The following is a 26,065-nucleotide window of genomic DNA, read 5'->3' on the forward strand; positions in this document are numbered from 1 at the left end:
TGCCATGTAGTATTCCATGTTATAGATAAACCACATCTTCTTGATCCATTTGTCCGTTGATGGACACTTACTTAGGCTCTTTCCGTGATAGTATTTCTATGGAATGATTTATAAATCCAGTATTACACAAATTTAGGGCTGTTTGTACTTTATTGCTGTTTAGAAACTGTCAAATTACTTCCCACATAGGTCACACAAAGGTCATCATTATGTCAGAGAGCCCATGTTTGCCCACCCCTATTAAAATTATGTAGATTTTTAACGTTTTTTAAACATAAAAAAATAAACATTAAAAAAGTCTTTAAAATTAATAATTAATTTTCATCCCTATCATTCTGGAAAACACAGCAAGGAAGACTCTGAAACTGAGGGTGAGAGGCGCGATCACAGACCAGGTACATGTACACGAAGGCAGGCAGTAGTTTATAGGACATTTTAATATTGTTAAAAAACAGTTAAATGACCAAATCCCTAAAGATACAGCATTTTTTCTCCTTTTCTTTGCCCAGGAATCTGTTTTGGAGGCCAATTCAGTGCTTACTAGTAGGACATGGAATTTTGATATCCATTTGGTACTGATTTACACCAGTATTTCTAAGGCTGCCAACAAGAAAGTCCAGAATTTCAGGCAGCCAAAATTCCACAAGAGACAACTGTCTTTTATTTTATAGCTTATGAATTTGGGGCTTAATATGATTTTCCACTAACAAGTTCTGTACCCCCTCCAGAGTGCTAAAGCCGGTGTGTAGATCAGCAAAGTAACACAGAACATATGAGGCAAGTTAATATTAAACTTGAAGGAAAACTATACAAATTATATTGTTTACTTAGGAAAAAAGCACTCTAGTTGAAAGGGCCGACATATGATTTATTGAAAACACTTAGCCAGTGTGTTCACATTTTCAGTTTTAACTCCACTAGCAGCAGTGGTTTGGTGGCTGTGTGGCATGGGATACAGTATAATAAAGTCATCAATTAAAAATCCACTAGATATTGGTAAGGAATAGCTCTAAATACTTCATGTCTTCTGGTTTTATTAAATGTCTAGAAAAATGCAGAATTATGTCCGGAATGGGCAATAAATCATAGGCCAATGACTCAGGGAATAATTAGATGGATGACTCTTTTTAAACATAAGTAAGTAAAGAACCTATTTAATTAAAAACAACAAAATGTTTTTGGTTCCTAGAGGTAAATCTGTTATACAACAACACTTCCATATGTAATTAGGAAATAAATCAGTATAGGTTTTCTTTTGTATGCTCAAAGTGATCTTTTGAAGGAAGTCAAGGAAAGAATAAATATTGGAACACTGAAATAATTAATGTTTTTAAGGACAACCATGAAATCATCTTCCCTGCATGCCATGAAAAAAAGGAGAAACATGCATCCATCCTTTAAGTGTTCCATGATTAAATGACCTTCCCTAGGATTCTAGGCTCGTCCAAAAACCTTCATGTTTTATATAATTTATGGTGTGGTTTTATATACTTGCTCCTGATCTAAGAGTCAGCAGATATATAATTAATAAAATCAGCATAACAATTCTTAGAATTATTTACCTACAAAACCAGATATCAAACATGGCATCCTGCAATGTTTTCCAGTTAAAAGAAATATCTCACATAATTTTACAGATGAGGCCTATTGAAAAAAATAAAGGAATTATCTCTACAGCAGAAGCTCACACTAACTATTAAGAAAACCCTAGCAGGGGCGCCTGAGTGGCTCAGTTGGTAAAGTGTCCAACTTTGGCTCAGGTCATGATCTTGGAGTTCATGAGTTCAAGCTCTGCATCGGGCTCTGTGCTGATAGCTCAGAGCCTGGAGCCTGCTTTGAATTCTGTCTCCCTCTCTCCCTGCCCCTCCCCTAAAAATAAATAAACATTAAAATATTTAAAAAAGAAAACTATATCAGATGCCTTCTAGACTTGACATTAGGATCCTACACTCTTATTCCAACGCCTGGCCATTTGCCTACCATGGATGACTTCTGGACCATCAGCAGCAGCATGCAGTCTGCTTTCCTGGAAGGGATAAGAATCTTTGATGGATTCTCAGGCTCACCAGGGAGAAGGATATAGCATTACATGTAAGCACCACATAACAGCACTATATATCTGAAACAGTAGCTGTACAATACGGAATTATTTTAACCATGTTTCCAAACTGTTCCGTCTAATGACAGTTAAAGCTAAACATGAATATGAACAAGTGGAAGAGAAACTTGTGACATCCATTCTTAGCTTTTATAGTAGAAATATTTATATAAAAAAATCTTCATTTAAAAATATATTGCTAAATTACTCTATGAAATTTGTTATTAGCTAATAACATAATTTTATCTATGCAAACTTTTAAAAGTGACACTGAAGTTGGATAAATTATTTCACACCAAAAGTTACTGTATCTCAAAGAAAATAAAATGAAGAAATATCTACAAATATGAATCTTCAAAATTTAATGTGTATACCTGTACCTGTTATAAGACAGAGCACTGAAAAAAATTGTCATTGTATTTATAAAGAAGGCCAAGGAAATATGTCTTAGGTGGTGGTCAGTCATATCCTTATTGCTTTTATCATCCTGGCCCTCTATCAAGAACATGCATTTCTGGTTCATTTAATCAAGAATAGTTCTCTTATTTGGTACAGTTATGACAAATTTCATTTGTAACTTCTCATTAGGTTTCCAAAAGACACCACATTAAAATTCAAATTATGGTAAAATTCTGTAAGTGTAGCATATGGGGAAAGTGGAGAAATACATCTCTAAACATATTGGATCTACAGTAAATCATTTCATTTTCAAATCTAAGTTTCTCCTTTCCAGTTTCTCTGTTCCATTATTTTTTATGTTCTACATTCATTCCTTATTCACTCTTTACTAATTTATTTTAGATATAGCAGTATAATCAGCAGTAATGTGACCAGACTGCACTATACTTATTACCATATATTTTCATATAAGCATTTTGGCAGTCAGTCAACTTCATTGTGTCCTTTGGAGATCTAATCATACAGAAAACCAATGACAGAATACACATTAGTTATACGTACAATCTTGAGTCCTGAGAGCAAAACATAAAGGTTAAAGGAGGTGATAACTTCTCATTAAGGCTGGAAGAAATTTGAGAAACTTAAATGAGGAGGTTCTGAAATCCCTCACTATGTTGTAGCCAATCTTAAGAGGCTAGCCTAAGAATGTATTGTCCTACCATTCATGACCAAGGGTGAGCAGGTACCTGACATCACAATCATGTTATATTTGAACTTCATCTTCTGCTTTAAGTTCACGGCATGTCCCACTTAGACGTGTTCCTAATGACTCCCCATCTGAAAACAGTGGGGTCCTGGCAGGTGTCTGTGTGGTCAGCAGGAAAAGAGATGGGGAAAAGCTGTGGGTCGTGACTTCGGGCAGAGAACTGAGATGGTAGGGAAGGGGGGAGTGTGGGTATTTCTGAAGCACCTGCCCTGGGGTTCTGGCTGGCATTCTTGGTGGAACTGCTTTAATCCCAGGCTGGGCTACTGCTGTTATCAAAGGTGGTGGAATAACTAAAGATTTCTCTTTTGGAACGCCAGGTGTATGTAAATGTTCGTCTTTCAGTTTTGCGATATCATTAAATACCGAGGCGAGAGGTTGGAACTTGGGTTCCCAACTGAGGAGATTATCCCAGTGGTAGCTGCCTCTCACATCATGATTGGAGGTTCTCTGGGTGGAAAGAGCTACACAGCTCACTTCCTGATCATGTGAAATAAAGACAAACTCTCTCCTGACATCAGCCAGGATGTTCTCCTTTCTCTCTCTCTTCTTTAGTGTCTGAGGTAACACAATATTTTGAACACAGGTTGTACCACAGCCTTCTTGATCTTCCTCAAATGTGTGGCTGGTTTCTGCTGTTTCGGCAGTGACCACCACATCGGTTTCTCCAGATAAGCAGGAGAGCTGATCTGAGTCCCTCGGGATTCCAGAGTCTGGGACCCTGGATTCCCGGTCACTCATTGCTGAGCCAGAGTCCTTTCTGTAAGGATGCTCATTTATCCTCTGGATTTCCTTATCTTCTGCACTTTCTCCTTCCACAGAACAGTGGCCACTGGAGTTTGAGTGCCTGTACAGATTCACAATGTCCTTCTCCATGATACTTATTAAACTCAACCACTCAGGCATGGAGTCCACAGCCACTGCCTCATTACGGCACTCCTGAGCTTTTTGGTAGGTCTTGAGCATGCTGCCCTCTGTGGTCAGTCTCAAATTGATATCTAAGGATGATGAGGTTTTCTTTTCTTCATAATTCTTTGCTGTGTCTTTTTGTTTATGTCTTAAAATCAATACAATTAGTATGAAGATGAGTATCAGAAACACTAAAAAGGAGACTGTGAGGCTGATTGAAAAGCTGATAGCTGATATTGCTGAGTGTTGTCCTTCTGAGAAAGAAGACACATTTACAAAAACACTGCAAAATGTAAACTTGGAGTCCGGTTTGGGACTGTGAGCAATTATTTTCATTTCAATGATGTCCCGTTCACGGATTTGACTTCTTATCAGGGGAAGCGCTCTAGCCAAATAAATATTTCCATTAGTTTTGTTTACTAAAAAGAAAGGAGATGGAGTTTCCAAAGAGTAAAGAATAACTCCATCAATACCAGCATCTGCATCTGATGCTTCCACTCTGCCAATCAACTGTCTTGCTTTATTCTTTTCTGGAAGGTTGAAAAAATACTGATCTTGAGTAAAAATGGGTTCAAACTCATCTATCCCTTCAATATCCACCCAAACCATTAAGGAGGCTGCTGAGTCCCCTTTGTCTTTTGCCTGAACTGTGAGGCAGTATTTGTTGTCACTTTCATAGTCAAGGACTTGCTTAGTGTGAATATCCCCTGTTAAAGGGTCAATGAGGAAGGGATCATGATCACGAGGCATCCTATGAATGGTGGAACAGGGTGATGAAATAGAATAGGTCAATTCTCCATAAGGACCTGCATCAAAATCCAAAGCATTTACGGAACATATGGTAGAGAAAACAGGCACATTTTCAGGAACAACACACCTCAAGCTCGAGAACATAAACTGAGGTGCATGGTCATTATCATCCAGGACATTGATAAACATGACCGCAAAAGAAAAATGCTTCCTCTCTTCATCTGAAGCTTGAATAGTTAAAGTGAATTTTGTCATTTCTTCATAATCCAGAGGTTTAATCAAATAAAGAACTCCAGTTTTCCCTTCCAAATGAAAATGCCCTTTCTCATTTCCAGAGATTATGTAGTAGACAATTTCTGCATGTGGACCCACATCACGGTCAGTTGCAGAGACCACAGTGATGTGACTCCCTAGAGGGGTACTTTCCTTGACATGGGCATGGTATTTCAGAGTGTTGAATTTGGGTGGATTATCATTGACATCAAGTACTTCTATTGATACAATGGCTGTAGAGCTCAATGGAGGGAAGCCATGGTCAGATGCCAGGATGACAAGGTTATGACTAGCAGCTGCTTCTCTGTCCAGACTATGAAGCAACACCAGATAACCAACTTGCTTATACGGATATTCTGAATGAATGAAACTGGTTTCTACATGGAAATTATTCTGTGAATTACCACTGATGATAGAATAATCAACATGGATGTTTTCACAGGTCCAGTCATGGTCCATGGTTGAAAATGTGAGAAGTGTGCCTCCAATTTGAACATCTTCACTCAAGCTAAGGTTATAATATTCTATTGCAAACTCAGGGGCATAATTGTTTGTATCTTGTATTTCTATTTCTACTAAGGTAAGAGCACTCAGGTCAGGAATTCCACCATCACTGGCTTCAACAAGAAACTGGATTGTTGATTTTTTATCCAGACGTAATAGAGGACTGATAGTAAATATTGTGCCTGAAAAACAAGACATAGCATTTCAAGGCTGTGAAATTAAATTTTCATGATCCAGTTCTCAGCAAATATTACTATGTTTATTCATTTGCTATGTCTGTTATTTAAGTTACAACCAAGAGTAACTCCAAATAGAAATTTTAAATTATTATATTTATACTTTTCTAACACTTGAGATCCAGAAGTAATACTCCTGGCATTCACTGTATTAATCTATGTGCTGCCTGAAGATGTCTTTGCCACAAATGTCTCTTAATTTTACTTTTGTATAATAAGCTGTTCATTACTATTTTTTAAATTTTGTAATGTTTATTTATTTTTGAGAGAGACAGAGTGTAGTGGGAAAGTGGCAGAGAGAGACGGGGAGACACAGAATCTGAAACAGGCTCTGGGCTCCGAGCTGTCAGCACAGAGCCTGATGCAGGGCTCTGACTCAAAAGCCATGAGATCATGACCTGAGACGAAGTCAGACACTTAACTGACTGAGCCACCCAGGCGCCCCTCCCTTACTATTTTTTAAGAAAATGTATTCTTATTTGAAAAGTGTATATTCTACTCTACTACCTATAGACACATGTATAGGAATATTTTAGTATAAAGATATTTATTCTGGAAATACTAGTTGACAGTCTAGTCAAATAAAGGTAATAGGATAATGCTGAGTTTCAACTATTGCTTAATTATAAAGGTATCTTTCCTAAGCTTTTTCTTAATTCAGCAAGTGGCTTTTCCTTTTATTGATGAAATATACTTAATAAATTTTATTATTTTTAACATATAAATATGTAATTAGGGTTCCACTGTGAACTAAATTGATCTGATAACATTTAATGTTTTAAAAACATCCTAATCAATATCTAACTACAAAGTTTATTGATAACACTTGTCAAGTAGAAGTGTTGCTAGGATGGAGTGCTCAGAGGAACCACCTCATTCACTGTGAGAGGCTATGGCCAGGACAGCGGCTGATTTTATCTGAGCACTGTGCATCCCCCAAAAAAAGGGAGAGAAGAAAAGAAGAGCCAAGTCTCTGACACGTTAATATCCATACAGTGGCATTTACCCACAGGCTGTGCGGCAACATGACCTACTTGTCGCAAACCTCCATGGGCTGCACACTGGTCTTTGGCAGTTAAATTCTTCTTTAGGGCAATCCTCAGATTAATTTTTTATTATTAAAATCTCTTTTAGTGTTTATTCATTTTTGAGAAAGAGAGAGACACAGAGCATGAGTGGGGAAGGGGCAGAGAGAGAGGGAGACACAGAATCTGAAGCAGGCTCCAGCCTCTGAGCCGTCAGCATAGAGCCCGAGGCAGGGATCAAAGCCACTAACCATGAGCTCATGACCTGAACCCAAGTTGGACGTTTAATCAACTGAGGCACCCCATGAAGTTAATTTTAAACCAGTTCTCACCTATGAAATAATGCAGTGGTGGGTAGAGATGGGGCACACGTGGTATGACATGGCCTGGGACCTGTTCTTTTCAGGAGTGTGCTCTGCTAGGGACAGTGTTTTGCTAATGAAAATATCGTATCAAATTTAGTTTTTAACTTCTACTCATTTTTATGCTTCCTCTATAAAATTCTTAACTGTTCTAATCTGAAATCACTTGCCTGAGTGCATCTCATGACCACAAGTGACTTGCTCTCTGATAAAAAGACAAAAGAGCCTTGGAAGGCATCAAATAAACTGGGATACCACAATAATTTTTCTCAGCATACATGCTCAAATAATTTTCCTTTTTCAATTTTTGTCCTTATTGAATGTATTATGCTATTACTGAACTTTCTGTACTTGGCTTGGAAAAAAAGCTTCCACACTCTTATAACACGAAATCCTCAGTACTAAATGAATCCCTTTGAATGCATTCTGATGCTTGTTGAGGCCTGGGATAATTACCCAAACTGTCCATAGTTGGACTGATCAACTGGGTGTTTACTACATTGGGGTCTCTGATGTCCTGCACATTTGCCAGCATGTAATCAATTCCTTTTGCTTTCCAGCCATTGAGATGTTAGAGAAGAGAACTAACACCAGGGTTTGCTACCACAGCATTTAATGTGCAGACCAATAAGAAGGGTGGCATCTATAATACCAGGGGGTGAGGTGGGAACGTTTTTGGAGCATTTGGAAAAGATTATTTCAGGCTTCCACCCTGTAACTCAAACCTACGAACACTAAAGCCACTGTGAATAACTCACCATTCACCGGATCAATTGAAAATTCCTTCGATGAGGAAAGGATTCTGTAAGAAATGTTCTCGTTGCTTTCTATGTCTGTGGCTGCCACAGTCAGCACCGAGTACCCTACAGACACTGATTCGGGAACAGTGGCCTGAAGGAAAAAAGAGAGAAGTAAGCCCCGTGCTTATAGGCAGAGATATTTTCAGGAACAAGGCCAGAAAGTAAAGTCACTGCATTCATTTTGCTTATGGAAAATGCACACATTAATTTATAGAGTTGGCATATTAAGAACATTATTTGGTAGACCTAGAATACAGAAAAGCAAAATGAAAAAAAGTTTTCGTTCAGTTTGGATTATTATGAAAAAAATTCCATTTAAATGATATCTACAGCATAGGGGATAGTTAGTAAATTCACCATTGTAGTCTTACATTATGTACATTGTATAATTTAGCAAGCCTTCACAGAAAATCATTACTTAGGTTAATTTCCCTTCTGTGTTTATGCTTCAATCATGCATTTGCTACATTCAGAAGTCCTGATGCCTGTTTCCAAGTATTTAGCTGAATGCTATTATTATCCTTACTTCTATAAACATGCTGAGCTGTAAAACAAATCAAATTTCCACTTTACAGTTTTGTTTGTGACTTATTTCTGCAAAATGTTCAATGTACTCCAAAACTATCTCTAGAAAAGAAAGGGGTTTCCCAGGTTAACTGCTGAGAATCTAAACCTCCTTATTTTCTGGTAGCTTTGAAAGTATTAGGTCAGTTCTGATTGTTATGGACAACTGGATTCCAATCTCTAGAAACTAAAAAAAAAAATGGAGATATACATACATGAGAAACTGAACTGAACGAGTTACTTAAGTACATGTGTACTTACCATATCTTCCATGACACTGAATATAAAACCCTCAGCATCAAGTTAGGCACTAAACACCATGAATGCCGTCTGCCTAAATCAGTCTGTCAACAATAGTAGGCTTACATTATTCCCCATTCTTTCTAGTCTGGCTGTGGTTTCAGCATCTCTTTGAGCTTTTTACCTGGTAAGAATCTTGAGAAAATACTGGTGGGTTGTCATTGACGTCCAACACACGGACCATGACTCTTCCCTCTGTGTGATGCACAGTATCTGAAATTTGGATGAGCAGCTCATATTCAGTAGCTTCTTCAAAATCCAATGTTTTCACTAGCACCACTGCTCCAGTGTTCTGATCAATGGCAAACTTGGTTCCAGGATTACTCTCTTTGGCAAAATTGAAGATGAAAGCTGGATTCAAATCCACATCATGAACTGATATCTGAGTCACAATCACACCAGGCAAAGAATCTGCAATAGTCATGACCAATGTCAGTCTCCATTAAAATTCATCCTTTGAAATACTTTTCTTTAATAGTTCAGTCCAAACATTTTAACTTTAAGTCCAACAGATTTGCTATTTCTTGGCATGATTTCTCATACAAAGCTCATTATAAACCGAACAAAAACTCTGAAGAATTTATGAGCCCAATAAAGTGAAAATTTACCACTGAGTAGGGACTTGAGGAGGTAGAGTATATTCAATTCTTATATTGCATTTTTTGTCATATGAATGCAACACAATTCCAGGACCAAGAAACATTCTCAACCACTTATTTATTTGTATACATAGTTTCTGTATTAAAATCATATATACATAGGGGATATGGGTGGGAAGAAGGTTATTACTCAGAACATTAATACAAAGCATACAATTTTGAAACATAAGCAAGATTTAAGTGAAAATATTTGTACACTAAAGTTAGAAATATAGCTCCCTGTACTTATTTCTGTAAAATTATTTCTTTTGGAGTGGCACATATACTGCTTCCTTCTCTTAATATCTGACTCTCAAAATTATCCAGACTATCGAAAGACAAAGTATACATTGTGCTAGTGATAAAAGCAAATCTCTAATATTATTCACCAAAACAAAAATCACAAAACAGATGGCATGCTAAGTGCTAACACACAATATGTGTTCTATAGTCTAAACTGTCACAAAAGGCACCTCATTTTAAAAAAATATTTATTTTGGGGAGAGCACAAGTGGGGAAGGCACAGAGATAAGGGGATTCAGAGGATCCGAAGCGGGCTCTGTGCTGAGAGCAGCGAGCCCAATGGGGGCTTGAACTCACTAACTGCGAAATCATGACCTGAGCCAAAGTCAGACACTCAACTGACTGAACCACCCAGGTGCCCCAAGGGACCTCATTTTTAAGCTTAGAAGTATGGTGCAGGTAGAAAGAGGAGGCCAACATACTCAGAATGGTTCTCCTGTATATGAGGCTCCCTGTAATTTTCATATTTCAGGCTTGAGCATTCTGGTTGTGCATCAACCACCCCTTACCCTGTTCAGTATGTTTTGATTTATGCCATCTGTTCTTGTGATATACTTACAATGGGCACGCTGCTGCTTTTTGATGCTAATGTATGTGCTGAAGAAAAGGACCCTCAGTAAAAGCAAATGAAAATGTAGCAAATGGGTGAGAGGCAGAACTGGAGAACTTTTTAATTGTAGAATATTTTAGAGTATTTGTAGGTATCTCTACACATCTACAAATACATCCTTCTGTGCATGGTAATTTGTTTGGAAAGTGAACATACTAAAAGGTGTGAAACATCCTAGGAGTGAGCTGGATATTAAGAGTAAAAGGACAGTGACAAGAAAGGGGCCAGCACTTTCTTTGCAATTTCAATGATTCAAGAGTTGGGGGGAATTTAGCAGTACAGGCCACTGACCATGGACAAAGTTGGGACTGCAGACTATGGAGTCATATAATACAGAGACCCACACAATTAAGATTAATTAGCATATCATGTAAAATGTAATAGTTTCTACCTCCACCATGCATGTGGGTATAATCTTTCTGTAAATGCTTCAGTTTAGTTTACACTAGAGGGAAGCAATAATTTTGTGTGATGAGTACCCCTTCACTTACTACTTGCCATCAATATACTGCAAAGACGGACAAAATTATCTAAGGACACTGCTCCTTCTCAGGGGAGCTTTAGAATGATCATCACAGTCAGCAAAGTATGCTTCTTCATGGAGTAGATTTCATTTTTTGAGAAATATTGGCACACGAAAAACAAGCTGTGTGGAATGCCACTTTGAGCCTTGGGAATTGGCCTCCTGTGGACTTAAATGCAGATCCCAGCTTTAACATTCAACTTTTTTGACATTTGATATTTTAACTTTTGACCATCCCTTTTCTATTCTGTAAAATGAAGACAGAAGCAGTCTATGTTGCCTGGTTGTTGAGGATTAGTACTCATATTTGATATAATGCCTGGCTGAGAAAATGGTAGATGATATTATATGAGTTAAAACCACGATTCCAAACTGCCACACTTACTTTCTGCAATTTCCACTTCTCCAGAGGGGAGAAACGCAGGGGCATTGTCATTTGTATCGGTCACCTGTATCTTGATCACACTTGTACCAGAAAGCCTGGGCATCCCCTTATCTGTGGCTTGCACAATCAAGCTGGTTTGAAGAAGAATCAAGGAATGTAATCCATTATTCAGAGAATTAGAAATATAAATATCAAATATCCAGTAGAAAACTTAAAAATGAGCTGACTAGCTACTTTTATAGTTCTCCCCCTACCTTTTTCTAAATGGTATCATTTTAAAAAATTATTTCATAAGAATGCTAGTCTGAAATTTATTTATTTACTTATTTTAATTTTTAAAAATGTTTATTTAGTTTTGAGAGGGGGGAGGGAGAGCGGGGGAGGGAGAGCGGGAGAGGGAGGGGGGAGAGACAGAAGAGAGAGACAGAATGTGTGTAGGGTAGGGACAGAGAGAGAGGGAGACACAGATTCCGAAGCAGGCTCCAGGCTCCGAGATGTCAGCACAAAGCCCAATGTGGGGCTTGAACCTACAAACAGTGAGATCATGACCTGAGCAGAAGTTGGATGTTTAACTGATTGAGCCGCCCAGGCACCCCTGAAATTTATTTTTGATGCATTTAGAAAATAAAATTCAGCAAGCCACCAGGGTTCATGTGGTTTAAAACAAATGAACCATTTCTGGAGACAGACCATAGAATTCAGTCCTTCCTACCGAGAACAACCTAAAATGTAAGAAGAACAACACCTGTTCTTTGGAGATGTAGATTGCCTCCACCTTATCATGCATGGCCTGGACATTACTACATATTTATATTTTACTGTACCAACAAAAGATAGAGCCACTAAGAGTGTTTTGTAATGATGTTATTTTAGATCCACATTTCCAAATCAATAGAAACTACAGAATTAAGAGAGGACACTGCATATTAACATACATACAAAAATGCATGACTGTCTAGAACTATAGAGTTAGGTGAAAAATTCCATGATCTTTAAGAATTTACATGTAGCGATTTCATCACTCTTGGATGATGGTGCAACTATCTCCAGCAACTAAATTAGAAACCTTATTAGTGTCTTCAACTTCTCCATTCCTGTCACCACCTTTCCAACACCCAACTAATTATGAGTCCTATGGATTTTATCTCCTGTGTCTGCAACAACTGAACTCTTGCCTTCAGAACCATAGGTAGGCTGATCAAACATCCTGCTTTGTCCGGACTGAAGGGTTTCCTGAAACATGGGACTTTCAGGTTTTTTTAAACCAGGACAGTCCTGGGCAAACAGAACAAGTTGATCTCTGTAGCCTCATTCCCTCATCATCTTCACCTGGAATGTTCTCTCTTCACTATATCCCTTCTCAACTGGATTAGTGTTTGTTCAACAGTCTCCCTCCGGCAAGTCTCATCTGCCCCTTTTGATCCCCCCCCCCCCCCGCCACTGCAATTCAATTGCTCCATCTAACAACCTGAATTGAAAGCCTGACTTCCCTATAAAAAACTTTTCCTTGGCTTTCCACGTCTACAAGAGGTAATCCAGGCCTTGAGCACATACACAAGACCTCCTATGACTTGGCTTCTGCCTGGAATCCCTATCCTTATCCTACCCTCTTTATATTCTGAAGCTCACATCTCCGGGAAGTTTTCACTGACCTCTGGTCTGATTTGGATGCTCCTTTCCCCATCCCACAGCACCTTGTACATTCTTCTGACACAGCAATTGTCACCCTTTGTTTTAAATGATTTATTATCTGTCCCTCCCGTAAGTTTCTTGAAGGCAGGTAAGCTATCTTATTCGATTTTTAAAAAGATATGTTGACTTCTGGTTTCTCAAGATTGTCTAAGATTGTGAGTGTATTATATGACAGAGCCAGGATTCAAGCCCAGATCTTGGTTGAGAAAGCCTGTGCTCTACTACCTCAGCTCCACTATATATTTTAAACATGCCTCTCTTACTATGTATATATCATGCCCTAATACATAATCGTTAGCTTTTCACTCCCCTAGTCTAAACACTATGAATTCCAGGAGGGTAGCTGAGTAATGAAATAAGATGTCAATCAGAAGACAATCTTTATTTCAGAAGTAGTATTAGTCTTAGCCAGTGGCTGATGCCTCCCTTTAAGAAACTGAGTCTTAGAAATTGATACATTTCTACTTTCTTTTCCCTTAGCTTATCTGTTAAGTGTTCTATCTTTCCAATCTAACATTTTAAAATGATATAACATAAGCACCAACTCATTCTTGGTTTAAATCCCATTTAATAGCAAATAATCACTGTTTACTGTTCATGAAGCATATAGGCTGCCTTCTACACTATCAGAGCTGGGACATCAGTAAAACAACTACTTGAATTTCACACTTCTGGAGCTTAAGAATCATTCCATGGGGAAAGTTTGTTTGGTTAGCATGGACTGATGTCAGATACATATGGAAAAATTGTACTAAAAATAAACAAATCATAATGTTCTCTGCCTATGCTACCTTCCCCTCCCCAATGTCATGCTAATAGCTCAGCCAAGACATCAAAGTTATGGCTCTGTCGATTCTACTATAGCTGTAACCACCCTTAGTTTTATGTTACGGTTTCAGGAGTTCTATATAATGCCTATGTCAACTTAAATGAGAATCTTTGATATGGTAGAAAATACACAATTCAGTTTCAAAATAAAAGGATGAGTAAGAAGTTCCTTAATGGCTTGAAGAGCAGATGAAAAATTATGAAGACAGATGCACTGAGATTGCACACATAACTTCTGAGAGACCTCCACGTTTCTATGATGGCTCCTTGGCAGTCTTTGTAAAACTATTGGTTGTAGCCAGTCCAACTGGCTCCAGGTTTAAGAACTGCTGCCCTGATTAGTACATCAGCAGAGATTATAAATGAAACTGACCAGATTTACAACCAGCCTATTCTAATTCAGAGCATATTTCTCTTATTTTATGAACCACAGGAAGCTCCTTCTATCATGTTCAACATTAGATGGGATCTTGACCAGGCAGTATCCTTTCTGATTGCCTTAATGAATACTGAAGGTGGTAGATGATTTTTCAAAGCTCCCTCACAATAGTGTCTTACATGTCTACCAAGAATTACATGTTCCTTCTGAAATTCCAAGAAAAACAAAAGTTTATCAGGCAACATCAGAAACACCTGTGAAAAAAGAGCTATGACTTCTGGTTATATCTACACAAGTGTTATCTCTTCTTCCTCCTGAGATTCTATGATAATGATAGCAGAAGAACTTAAAGTATATGCCCATAAGGCTAAAAGAAAATGGGAGAAGATATTGGTGGGTACAGGTGGTGAGAAGTTTCAACAAGTTTCTGGAAAACGCAAGCAGATTTGGGAGTGGTTACAATAGGTGGGTAAAAGGAAACCACAGATTGAAATATATTTGGAAGATAAGGAGGAGTGGGGAACAGATTTTCCCCCAAGAAACCAATGAGAGGCATAAAACATGATAAAGGGTGGGGTGAGACACTGAGCTAAAAATAGCTTGGAGATTATTTTAAACTCAACATAAAGAACAATCAAGTCCCCGTGTCCACTGTTCTTCACTCTCAGGCAAAAGAAGCCCTGATTTTCATACTCAGTAAATAATACTGAGGGACTGTCCTTGAAGAAATGAAAGCCCCTCCCAAAGAAAAAAGAACTCTCTAGACTCATTTGTCTGTCATCCTGCAAAGTAGTCAACTTCCTCTCTAGTTTATCTGAACGTGAAGTGTGCTGATTAGTAAGCTCTGGCTGCCCACTCACAGATTCTAATGACTTTCCATTGTCTCACTCAGAACCATGAACGGTTAGATACTTACAGCAAGTCTCCAGTATGAAAAGAGAGTGCAAAACAGACAAAGAGAAGAAATAAACCCAAAAGAAACAGGACATTTCGAAAGGACAAAAGAAAATATGTAAACAATTCTAATTAATGTCCTTGGAGAGATATCTGAAGATAATGCACGTATGAAACAAGAACAAAATGCTATGGAAAAGCAGAAAGATTAAGAAAGAGCTTTTGGGATTGAGGTAAGATGGTGGGCTCGTGATGAGGAGCTGTTTGGGGATGAAAAATAGGTGTGCCTGGAAGCAGATTTGAAAATCAGTTTCTCAGGGGCGCCTGAGTGGCTCAGTCGGTGAAGCATCCAACTTCGGCTCAGGTCATGATCTCATGGTTCGTGGGTTCGAGCCCCGCATTGGGCTCTGCTGACAGCCAGCTCAGAGCCTGGAGCCTGTTTCAGATTCTGTGTCTCCCTCTCTCTCTGACCCTCCCCTGCTTACACTGACTCTTTCTCTCTCAGAAATAAATATAAATAAATAAATAAATAAATAAATAAATAAATAAATAAAAATAAAGATCTGAGGGGTGCCTGGGTGGCTCAGTCAGTTAAGCATCTGACTCTTGGTTTCAGCTCAGGTCATGATTTCCCAGCTTTGTCGGTTCGAGGCCTGCATCTGGTTCTATGCTGGCAACATGGGGCTTGCTTAAGATTCTCTCTCCCTCTCTCTGCCCCTGCCCCACTCACACTGTTTCTGTCTCTCTCAAAATAAATAAATAAACTTAAAAAGAAAATAAAGATCTGAACATGCACTCAAGTGCTTCTAGACAGTCTACAGAATCAAGTACAATTTCCATTATATGGAGTATAAAATCCCTCAAAACTTGCTTGCAACCTACTAGCCTCTGTTTTTATTTGTTTTGTTTTTCGGGTCATGGTGAGCTTGTTTCCAGGTTCACTGAGGTATAACTGCACACACCACTGTGTATGTTTAAAGTGTTTAACATAAAGATTTGACTTACATATATTGTAAAATTATTATCACAATAACTTAGTTGGCCTCCATCATTTCATACAGATACAAAAATGGAGAAAAACTATGTCAACCATGTTGCATATCTCATCCACGAGTAAGAGTGGATCCACAAATAAGACTTAATTTCTCTTGTAACTGAAACTTTGTACCTTTGGCCACCTTCCTCCTTTTCTACTGTGTCCCCAGCTTCTTTTTAACACCTCACACTCAGGTGCTTCTCGAGTGCACTGTACCCCTTGTTACTGCCAAATATACCAAACATTGTTGCATATCCATGAATTTCTGTCTTCTTACCCAAAATGTCTTTTATTCCTTTTTCATGGGAATCAAAACAATGGGGTTGCCATCCCAACTCTTCTTTATGAGTCACGTATTTTGGAAAAGACAACATCACAGTTCACTTCCTACCCTGTACACATAACTACTTCTCGCTATTTCTCTCATGGTCATAATGAGCCCACCATGGACAGTATGAGTCTAATGTTGCTCCTGGTAATAACTGCTCTTTGACCTTGAATATTTATGCTACAGAAACTGAAGTTTTAAACTTTTAAATTAACTCTTATTTCCTAAAGTTTTTTTTTCTCTTTTGTGTTTCATAAATATACAGGTATGTACTTTACAGATTCACTCACATGGTACAGGAGGAAGCCTTACAATGACCACTCACATGGGCAAAAACCCCATCCATTCTACTATTTACAAGCTGCCTATTTTTGGCAAAAATCTTTACCTCTATGAACTTCAATTTCCTGTTTCTGTAAATCTTAATCTCTTATGAAGATTTGATATATAAAGCAGCTCCATAAATGGCAACTATTGGGATTATTTTTTAAGCTTATTTTGAGAGAGAGAGAGAGAGAGGGAGGGAGGGAGGGAGAGATGAGCAGGGGAGGGGCAGAGAGACAGAGAGAGAGAGAGAGAGAATCCCAAGCAGGTTCCATGTCATCAGCCTGATGTGGGGCTTGAGCTCCCAAAATGTGAAATCATGACCTGAGCTGAAATAGAGTTGGACATTGAAATGACCGAGCCATCCAGACACACCTGCGACTACTGTGATTATTAACATGCCTTCTATCATGTTATAATGGCAATTGATTTTTTTGGGTTCCCTAAAAACAAGAACTCTTTCATGTGTCTTTACATTCCTGGCCTCATGCTTGGTAAATAGTTGTTAAAAATCAGAAATATCAGTCAGATAAAACCTAAAGGCTATTTTATAATTTGTCATCACCTCTCCACTGAGTTTTCTTATATGTGGCTTAATATGAGATCTAAAAATCATTCCATTTTTAATGCATTTATATGGAGTATAATCATAACTGATTTCCCCCTCATTTTATATTATAAAACAAAGGGTTAGAATTGGGAATATTTTCTTCAACCTGACAAAATAACAATACTTCAAAAGTAAAGTTAAAGAGCTAAACGGCACCATTTGCAAAGCATCCACTAATGATGTAGCAGGCTAGGGGAAAATCATCCTGTATTTCCCACTACTTTAAATATCAGGGAAAGCCCCAAAGAGGAAGAGAAGCCAAAGGGGAGCACCTGAAGAGGCAGGAGATTTAAAATATTTCCTTGCCTTAGTGATAGTGGAGACTGGTGGGCGGGAGGGTGTGGTGAATGGGTAAAGCGTGCGTGGGTGTGTGCGCATGCGCGTATTGGTTGTCTCTTTATCTCTCAGTGGCAGTGTGTGTAGAGTTCAAAATCTCTCAGTTCCGGATCCTCATAGCCTTGAATTAAATTCTTCATGGGGAATTGGAGAGGGGCACTTTTAAATATTGGGGCCAATTTAGACGTTGGGAACACTGAAATGATGACGCAAATAGGAAAAAGCTGAAAGGAGTCTGATTTAATTGCTAATTAGGCTCCGTTGAGTAAGAAGAACGTGAGGACAGAAAGTCAGTACAATCCGGAAATGCTTAGTTCCTGAACACTGCAGACCTTCAATAATCTCTGAATTTGTAATCACTCAGGTGGCACTAGGCTGCAGGTAAGATGAGAGAGAAAAATGAGAGAGAAAAATGGCTTTAGGCTTAAAATGACTGTAGAAACAATGTAGCAGAAATGGGTTTTAACATATTTATACAGCCGGTTTTAATATATTCATACAGTAAGTATCATGACAATTGATTACATTAAAATATTACCGAAAAAAATCCTACTGGTTATTACGGGGTAAGTTCTTAAACTTTTAACATGCTTTTGAAGTCATATTTTGAAATATATTAAACAAAAAGAACTAAACAATCAAATTTTTAGAGCCGGGAAGGTTTTCAGAGATTAATTAATCCAATCCGCCCTGTAACAGATCCCACTGTAATCCGTTCTCGCTGCTCAACCACATGCGTCTACTGTGCTTTCTTCATAAAACATGAAAGTAGTCTGGCCTAGGAGAACACTGGCACTCAGGTCTTTCATATGCCTGTTTTCCTTTGCTTAGAAGGTCTGCTCTGTAGCTCATACAGTGGAAACAGCGTGAGTCAAAATCAGAACACTTGGGCGTGAGCCTATGTCTGATCACGAAGCGGTTCTGTGTCCTCGAGCAAGCCACCGTGTGCCTGCTGTCTTACTCTGTGAGTGCAAAAATGCCTAACTTAGCTTTCTCCAGAAGGGATGCTGAAGATTGAAGGAAACACTGTATGTGCAAGACCTTTCAGAAGAACGTACAAAATATGATAGGACTATAAAGCACACTGAAATGCACAATGAGAAAGTCAAGCCTCTGACCCCAGCTTTCCCCCATGACCACTTCTCCAGAGACAGACAAGGTTAAGAGTCTTATGCTTACTTCCCAAAGTAGTGGGAGGAGATGGGTGTGCCTTGGCTCAGGTAGGCCTGCAGGATAACCCCAAGAGTGCGCCGGATTTCCCCCACTCACCCATATAACCAATGGTTCCCTCCTCACTGGCACCTACAGAGAAACCATGTTTTCTTGTCAAAGCGCGTGCAAGGCTGGGCCATCATTCTTGAGGCAATTCCCATTCCCGGGCATTTTGCATTCCTTAGAGTCTTTTCCTTTTTCTTTTATAGACTCTGATGCCATATAGGTATAGCTAGACTTTTGTAGCACTGACTTTTTAAGATAACTAGAAGACCCACAACACTGTTATTCTCTCTTTTATAGAATTCTACATCATTCCGTGTACCTTGAACTCTAGACAAAATATATTTAATATTGCATGTGTGCTTAATAAGATCATTTCTATTAGGACACAGTACTGCCACAAGGACCTGATGACAGGGTTGTACTTTCATGCACAAAACTGAGTAAAGACTTAAAAAGAGAGGGGCGCCTGGGTGGCTCAGTCTGTTAAACATCTGACTTCAGCTTGGGTCACTGTCTCATGGTTTGTGGGTTCAAGCCCCACGGCAGGCTCTGTGCTGACAGGTCAGAGCCTGGAGCCTGCTCTTCCCCCACGCATTCTCTCTCTCTCTCAGAAATAAATAAATAAACTTCAAGAAAAAAGAACTAAAAAGAGAAATGTCACTCAGTCTTCACTATTTATAAAAACAATAACAACAATTACAGAGCACTCTATAACTCAGTAGGCATTTCAGAAATACTGTCTTTTTTAAACATCTCTTATTTGGTGCTTAATAGCATCAAACATTCATAAAAGCTCAGAACTACAGGGGACCCTAAAGTTCTACCAGTCTAATTACTTTTTCCAAATAGCAAATACTTTCTACGGCTCCTTCAGTGTATCACAAGGGTGATCTAAGTTGGATCAAGGGGATACACATTTTACAACTAAGCTTATATAACAGGAAGTCATGGCCAAAGCAACAATTTTGTTAGCAACAAGCAGAATAAATGAGCAAAATGGATCTGAATCTGGGACAGACCTGTAGGAGTTGGTGAACTCGTAATCTAGAATCGCATTTGCTGTCACCATACCACTCAGCGCGTCCATGTGGAAGGCTTCCTCTTGGTTCCCAGAGAGAATAGAGTACTCAATGAGGCCATTCAATCCACTGTCCAGGTCGGTAGCAAAAACCTGTGAGGAAACAATTCTTCCATTAGATAAAGGTGTAATCTGCAATATGGGTTTAGGCTGTTTTTCAGATAAATGCACTATGAAATAATTACAGATTGTCAAACACGCTCTAAAAACAATGATCAAAGGAATAGGAACAAATGACTGAAGCTTACATTTATAATATAGTAGGAAATGGGTGAGAAAACTATTCTGCAGGCTCATTCAAAGGATTTCCAAATAACTTTTAGTGGAAGTAGCACATGTTTTGAACTATAATTTTAGGCAAGAGGAAAAAATACAGGGATACCTCAGAGTTATTGTGGGTTCAGTTCCAGACCACCAAAAGAAAACAAATATTGTAACGAAGCAAGTCAAATGAATTTTTTGTTGCCAGTGCATATAAAAGTTATGTTTACACTCCACTATAGTCTATTAAGTGTGCAATAGTATTATATCTGAAAAACAATGTGCATATCTTAATTGAAAAATACTTGATTGCTAAAAAATGCTAATCATCTGAGCTTTCAGTGAGTCTTGCCTCTGTGTTGAAGGCTGCCAAGTGACCAGGGTGTGGTGGCTGCTGAAGCCTAGGGGGGCGGGGGGGGGGCAGCTGTGGCAGTTTCTTAAAATAAGACAATGAGGTATGCCACATCCACTGACTCTTCCTTTCGTGAATGATTTCTCTGTAGCATGTGATGTTGTTTGATGGCATTTTACCCACAGGAGAACTTCTTTCAAAACTGGAGTCAGTCATTCCAAACCCTGCCCCTGCTTCATCAACTAAGTTTATGGACTATTCTAAATCCTTTGTTGTCATACCATCAGTCTTCACAGCATCTTCACCAGGTAGAGATTCCATCTCAAGGAACCACTGATCACTATCACCATAACAGACAGAATAATAATGAAAAAGTGTGAATACTGCAGGAACTACCAGTGAGACAAAGTGAGCAAATGCTGTTGGAAAAATGGCACCAATAGACTTGCTTAATGCAGATTGCCACGAACCTTCAGTTGGTAAGAAAATACAGTATCTCTGAAATATGATGAAATACGATAAAACAAGGTACCGTACTTGAAACAAATCTAACTTGCTTGAATAGAGGATTTCCAGTACTATATTTCAATTTATGCCAGTACCAGAAAACACATCTCTGCAGAGTGAATGGTAGTCGTTCATTTGCTGTTTTTCCTCCTTGAAGTACTGCCTGTAAAATAGGCCATATGTGGTTTTTTAAAATAATTTATTGAAAGTTTCATTGTAGAAGGACTTTTAATTAATGAAACAGCCTAGACTTCATGCTCACAAATTTAGATCCTGATCATTTATTCAGTAAATTATCAAAGTAATATTGAGGATGAAACAGAAGTTTTGCATCATTCTCCATGGAGCTGTATTATTTAGTCTGCATTACATTTTAATCACAAAATGTATCCTATAAGTGAATTCAAGATCTTGTTTAAGAATAAGTTGACAGATTAATCAAAAATTGTTTCTACTTATTTTTATCCTCTGAGTCCCTCAGCTTTGGCCTGACCCCACCTTGCATCTGTCATCTCTCTCCTGGGCGACTGCACTGATGTCCTGGTGGGGAGTTTGCTTCTAACTCCTTCCTCTCTCCATCTATCCTTCGCACTGTTGCCAGATCTCAGGGGATCCTGAGTGGCCCAAGTGGGACATCGAGGACCTCATCAGGAGGGCACTCAAGTCAGCTACTCAGTAAAAAAAAAGAACGCACCAATATTCAGTTCCTTTGAGATCACCAGGAAAGGAAACCCATCTGCATCTGGGCAGAATAAAACCCATCATGTCCTCTGAGTACTTAAAAGTGTTACAGAGAGTAGGTCTCCCAGGAGGTATATCGGTTAGGTTTTTAGGATGCCAGCAGCACATATCTGCCAAGGCTAACCTAACTAAAAATGTATCAGAAAGATAGTGCCCCAGGGCATCTGAGTGGCTCAGTCAGTAAAGCATCTGACTCTTGATTTCATCTCAGGTCATGATCCCAGGGTTGTGGGATTGAGCCCCATGTTGGGCTCCATGCTGAGTGTGGAGCCTAAAGATTCTCTCTCTGCAGCTCTCCGCCAATCATGTGCTCTCTCTCTCTCCCTCTAGTAAAAACTTAAACAATACAGGAAGAAAGGAAGGAAGGGAAGGAAGGGAAGGGAAGGAAGGGAAGAAAAGAAAAGAGAAGAAAAGAAAAGAGAAAAGAAAAGAAAAAGAAAGAAAAGAAAAAGGAAAAGAGAAAAGAAAAGAAAAGAAAAGAAAAGAAAAGAAAAAAGAAAAGAAAAGAAAAAAGAAAAAAGTGTCTGGGTGAAGGCCAAGACCCTGGGCAACACTGGGGGCAGTTTCTTTGAATTGTTTCCACCAAGATAAGTCAGCTCTACTGTGTCTCTGTGCGGGTGTCTTACCACTGGAGATTCAAATTCTAGGAAGAGAAAGTCTGTATGAGACTGAGGCAGATGACGACACTTTTGACAGGAGACAGGGTACAGGTCACTACCTTGGCTGACAGTCTCACCAAGACTGCATCTGACGGGATGGGCAGTTCCTAAGGTAAGTTTGCGGCGCTGTAACCAAAAGCGGGAACTACCACGAGGGCTATCTCTCCAGAGCCTTCTACATTCTTAATTCTCCGAACAGACACACAGGGAAATGGCAGTTGTGGTTTCTTGAAAAAGCCAAGTGATCTAACAATGTGAAGAACAAAGTTCATTGTATCTGTCCCTGACTCAGCCTCCTGGAAGTCTGACCTACTCAGATGCACTGGTGGGTCAGGCTCTCTCCCACTTTTTGTACCTGGGCTTTAAAAGTGTCTTCACTTCTTGTATTCCACACTGAGTGGTCTAGCTCTAGTGTCAGCATGCATGACAAAGAAGTGCAAGGCAGCAGCGTCCCAGGGCAGGGGCCCTCTGTGACAAAGCAGGCTGCACAGTGGCTCTGGAAGCATCTGTCATCCCCACTAAACGGGCGTCACTGTGCAGGGTGACACAGATTGGAAAAGTGAATGCCCTCGCCTTCTTCAACATCTTAGTCATGGCTGAAGCCAAAGTAAAGACACAGCACCTGTGGGACAGGCTGGTGACTGCAGCCAGTAAGCTACGGTCATACAAAAGAAGTCTGCAAAAATAGCAGAGGAAATCCTGGGGCACAGAGCTAAGACTGCCAGACTCTTGAGCCTGCAGTGGTCTTGTCTGTACCCACAGAGGGGCACATGTGCATCTGGAACTGAACTGGAAGTCACACAAAGGGGTCTCTGCATATGCAGGTGAAGGTAGCTGCACAGCAGAGCACTGTGGGAGGTCTTGTCCACCGTGTACTAACCTGTCATCTAGGCTCCTGACCCCATCTACCCAAAGAGAAAGGGGTGTGATTGTCACGAGGTGCTGGATCACAGTAGCAGGGTTACAAAGACCAAAGGGAACGCCCTAGTGTGCCGTTGACTTTGCCAGAAAGCGGTTTTTATACTGATTTCCGGTGTGGGTTCCTAAGGGTCTGTGCATTTCCTAACATCCAGGTTCTTGAGTACAACACAGCAATTCAACTGTGAAAGGAAAGGTAAAACTGGGTACTAGTCCCGAAGTAGGGAGAGAGACTATCAGGGACGAGTGGGTTTTAGAACTTGAACAAGACTACCTAACAACAGATGATCTTTTTCATGGCCTGGCCCTTCTTCCTGAGATGAGGTTAGGCTGGAAAAGGAGATCTGTGCCTTTCACATGAAATGTCCACAGGTTTCGAACCCAGGGACCTCTCCCATACATCTGTGCCTCAGCCCACGCTCCTCTGGCTGCAGCTCGCCCTGGCCAATACCTGCTCACCCTTGACGACCAAGTGCAAATATCATTCTTCTGTGAAGCCTTATGCTGTTTCTCCAGGAAGAGTTTGTGTCTCCTCTTTTCTCTCATGACATTAAATAGGCACTTCTATTTAACATTAATAATGTGCCTTTGAATGATACACTTACTTTTCTGACTTCCCCGCTAAGTTGTACACATGGCAAGATGAGGTGACTTTTGTGTCCCTGCAGGCTCCCTGCTGGTGCTGGACAGGGTCCCTAGAGAAAGCAGGGCACTCACTGAGCACGGGACGAAGAGAGGAAGAAGCATGAACTCAGAAACTCCAAACTTCAGACTTCCTTCAGCTTAAGCTTTCTTCCAGTGCATCAAAGATCTTATATGCTCTGGAAACATTTACTTTATGTCCTAGCAAAAGGCTTCAGATATTTTGACGTACACTGATAATAATTCACACACACTCACACATCCACAAAACGCATTTCTGTTACCTGTACGATATGAGCATTGTAGAAATGGCCTTCAGGCACCGATACTTTGTACATGCTCTGCTCAAAGCACGGTAAGTTATCATTCACATCTTGTATCAAGACTGCTACTTTGCTGAAGGCTCTATGTCCCCTCCTTTCTGCTAAGATGATGAGCTGTACTTCATTTCTGACTTCAAAGTCCAGAAACTTGGGTTCTTTCACAGTGAGTTCTCCTATTTTTATTCCGAGGGAGAAAAAAAGTAAAAGAAAATGATGTTATAGTTAATTATTTAAGAGGCTCCAAATCACCTTTGACTCAAATGCTCACACCATCCCCTGTCCCTGAAAGCCCACCATTGGCCAGCCTCCCTTCCCTCCCGACTGGGGTCGCTGTGGAAAAAAAAAGCTGAGAATGTGCGGATATTTGCAAGGTTCAAACATGAGGAGGGAAAGAAACTATGAAATAGATGTGATGTGGGAGCTGTCTCTTAAATCACCCTTCTCTCTCCATATTTAGTTCATCTCCATGTCTGCAAAGTTGACTTTTCAAATGTCTCTTGAATCTACCCTCCATCTTTGCTGCTGCTGCCTTCCTCCAAGCCACCGGTATTTCCCATCTTGTCCTCTGTTGAAGGGTCCCATGGGATCACTCACCTGGTCTCTCTATTCATCCAGTTCCCATTCTGAACTGAATAATAAAAATGGACACTGTCATTGTACCACAGAAACCCCTTCCATGCCTTCCACAGTGATGATGACAGTGTGACAGTATGACATTTTTCAACCATAGGATCAACTTGCTCAGCACTCGCATACCTAAGGAGTCTCCTTCTTGCCATTCCCCACTTTACTTTCTCTTCTCTGCTCAGAATTCTCATTAATGTTCTGTTCCTCCACTTCTCATTTCAGAGCTGCCATGCATGCTTTTCCCTCTGCCTGGCATGGTCCCCACTTCTGTGCTTCTTCAAGGATCTTTCCAGCCCAGCCACCTCTGTATGTTCCATCACTGTGGTCAGCCTGCAACAGACTCTCAGGGAGTTCCTGCATTTACTGTGCTCCCCTATTCCAGTCTGGTTATTCCTCTTGGTTTAGAAGCTCACACGGTAAGGAGGGTTGCCTGTCTCTCGTACCAACCGTCATATCCCCAGTACCTCGCTCAGGATCTGGCCTACAGAAGGCACTCAGTAATACATGTTAACCCTAACCAGGTTAGAGAAACTGACTCTTGAGAGTTATACCTTATATAAGTTTCTCCCCCAAACTAAAAAAACTATCCCTCGATATAACTTCCTTTTCTACTTTCTGCTCTGTTTTTTCTCCCTTTTTACTGTCAAATTTCTTACCGAAATTATTATCTCATTATCACAACTGGCTTAGTTCTTACTGTCAGAAATTCCATCAAATAGAGATTCATCGAATGAGCACTGACTTGGAGTTTGAGACACCTGAAACCAAGCATGAATCTTAGACCTGGCTACTTAGTTTAGGAAAATTACCTGGCTCTACCACCAGTAAGTTATTCAGGTTCCGCGGAGCTGAGTCTCCTCTTCCGTAAAA

The 26,065-nt window shown here is 39.7% G+C and overlaps 1 protein-coding gene across 1 annotated transcript in view; it reads right to left on the reverse strand.

Moving 5' to 3' along the window:
- Positions 1–419: 419 nt before the first annotated feature.
- Positions 420–26,065, reverse strand: part of DCHS2 (dachsous cadherin-related 2) — a 243,136-nt gene continuing 217,490 nt past the window's right edge. Inside the window, exons 15-20 of the mRNA XM_077770949.1 lie at positions 24,530–24,741; positions 20,107–20,258; positions 11,443–11,573; positions 9,108–9,394; positions 8,078–8,210; positions 420–5,878 (exon numbers count right to left, since the gene is read on the reverse strand). Coding sequence (XP_077627075.1) covers positions 3,261–5,878; positions 8,078–8,210; positions 9,108–9,394; positions 11,443–11,573; positions 20,107–20,258; positions 24,530–24,741 — 3,533 coding nt within the window. The 3' untranslated portion in view covers positions 420–3,260. The remainder of the gene's footprint in view (positions 5,879–8,077; positions 8,211–9,107; positions 9,395–11,442; positions 11,574–20,106; positions 20,259–24,529; positions 24,742–26,065) is intronic.

The sequence above is a fragment of the Crocuta crocuta genome, unplaced genomic scaffold, assembly GCF_008692635.1.
Source record: "Crocuta crocuta isolate KB4526 unplaced genomic scaffold, BGI_CrCroc_1.0 scaffold166, whole genome shotgun sequence".
NCBI classification, from domain to species: Eukaryota; Metazoa; Chordata; class Mammalia; order Carnivora; family Hyaenidae; genus Crocuta; species Crocuta crocuta.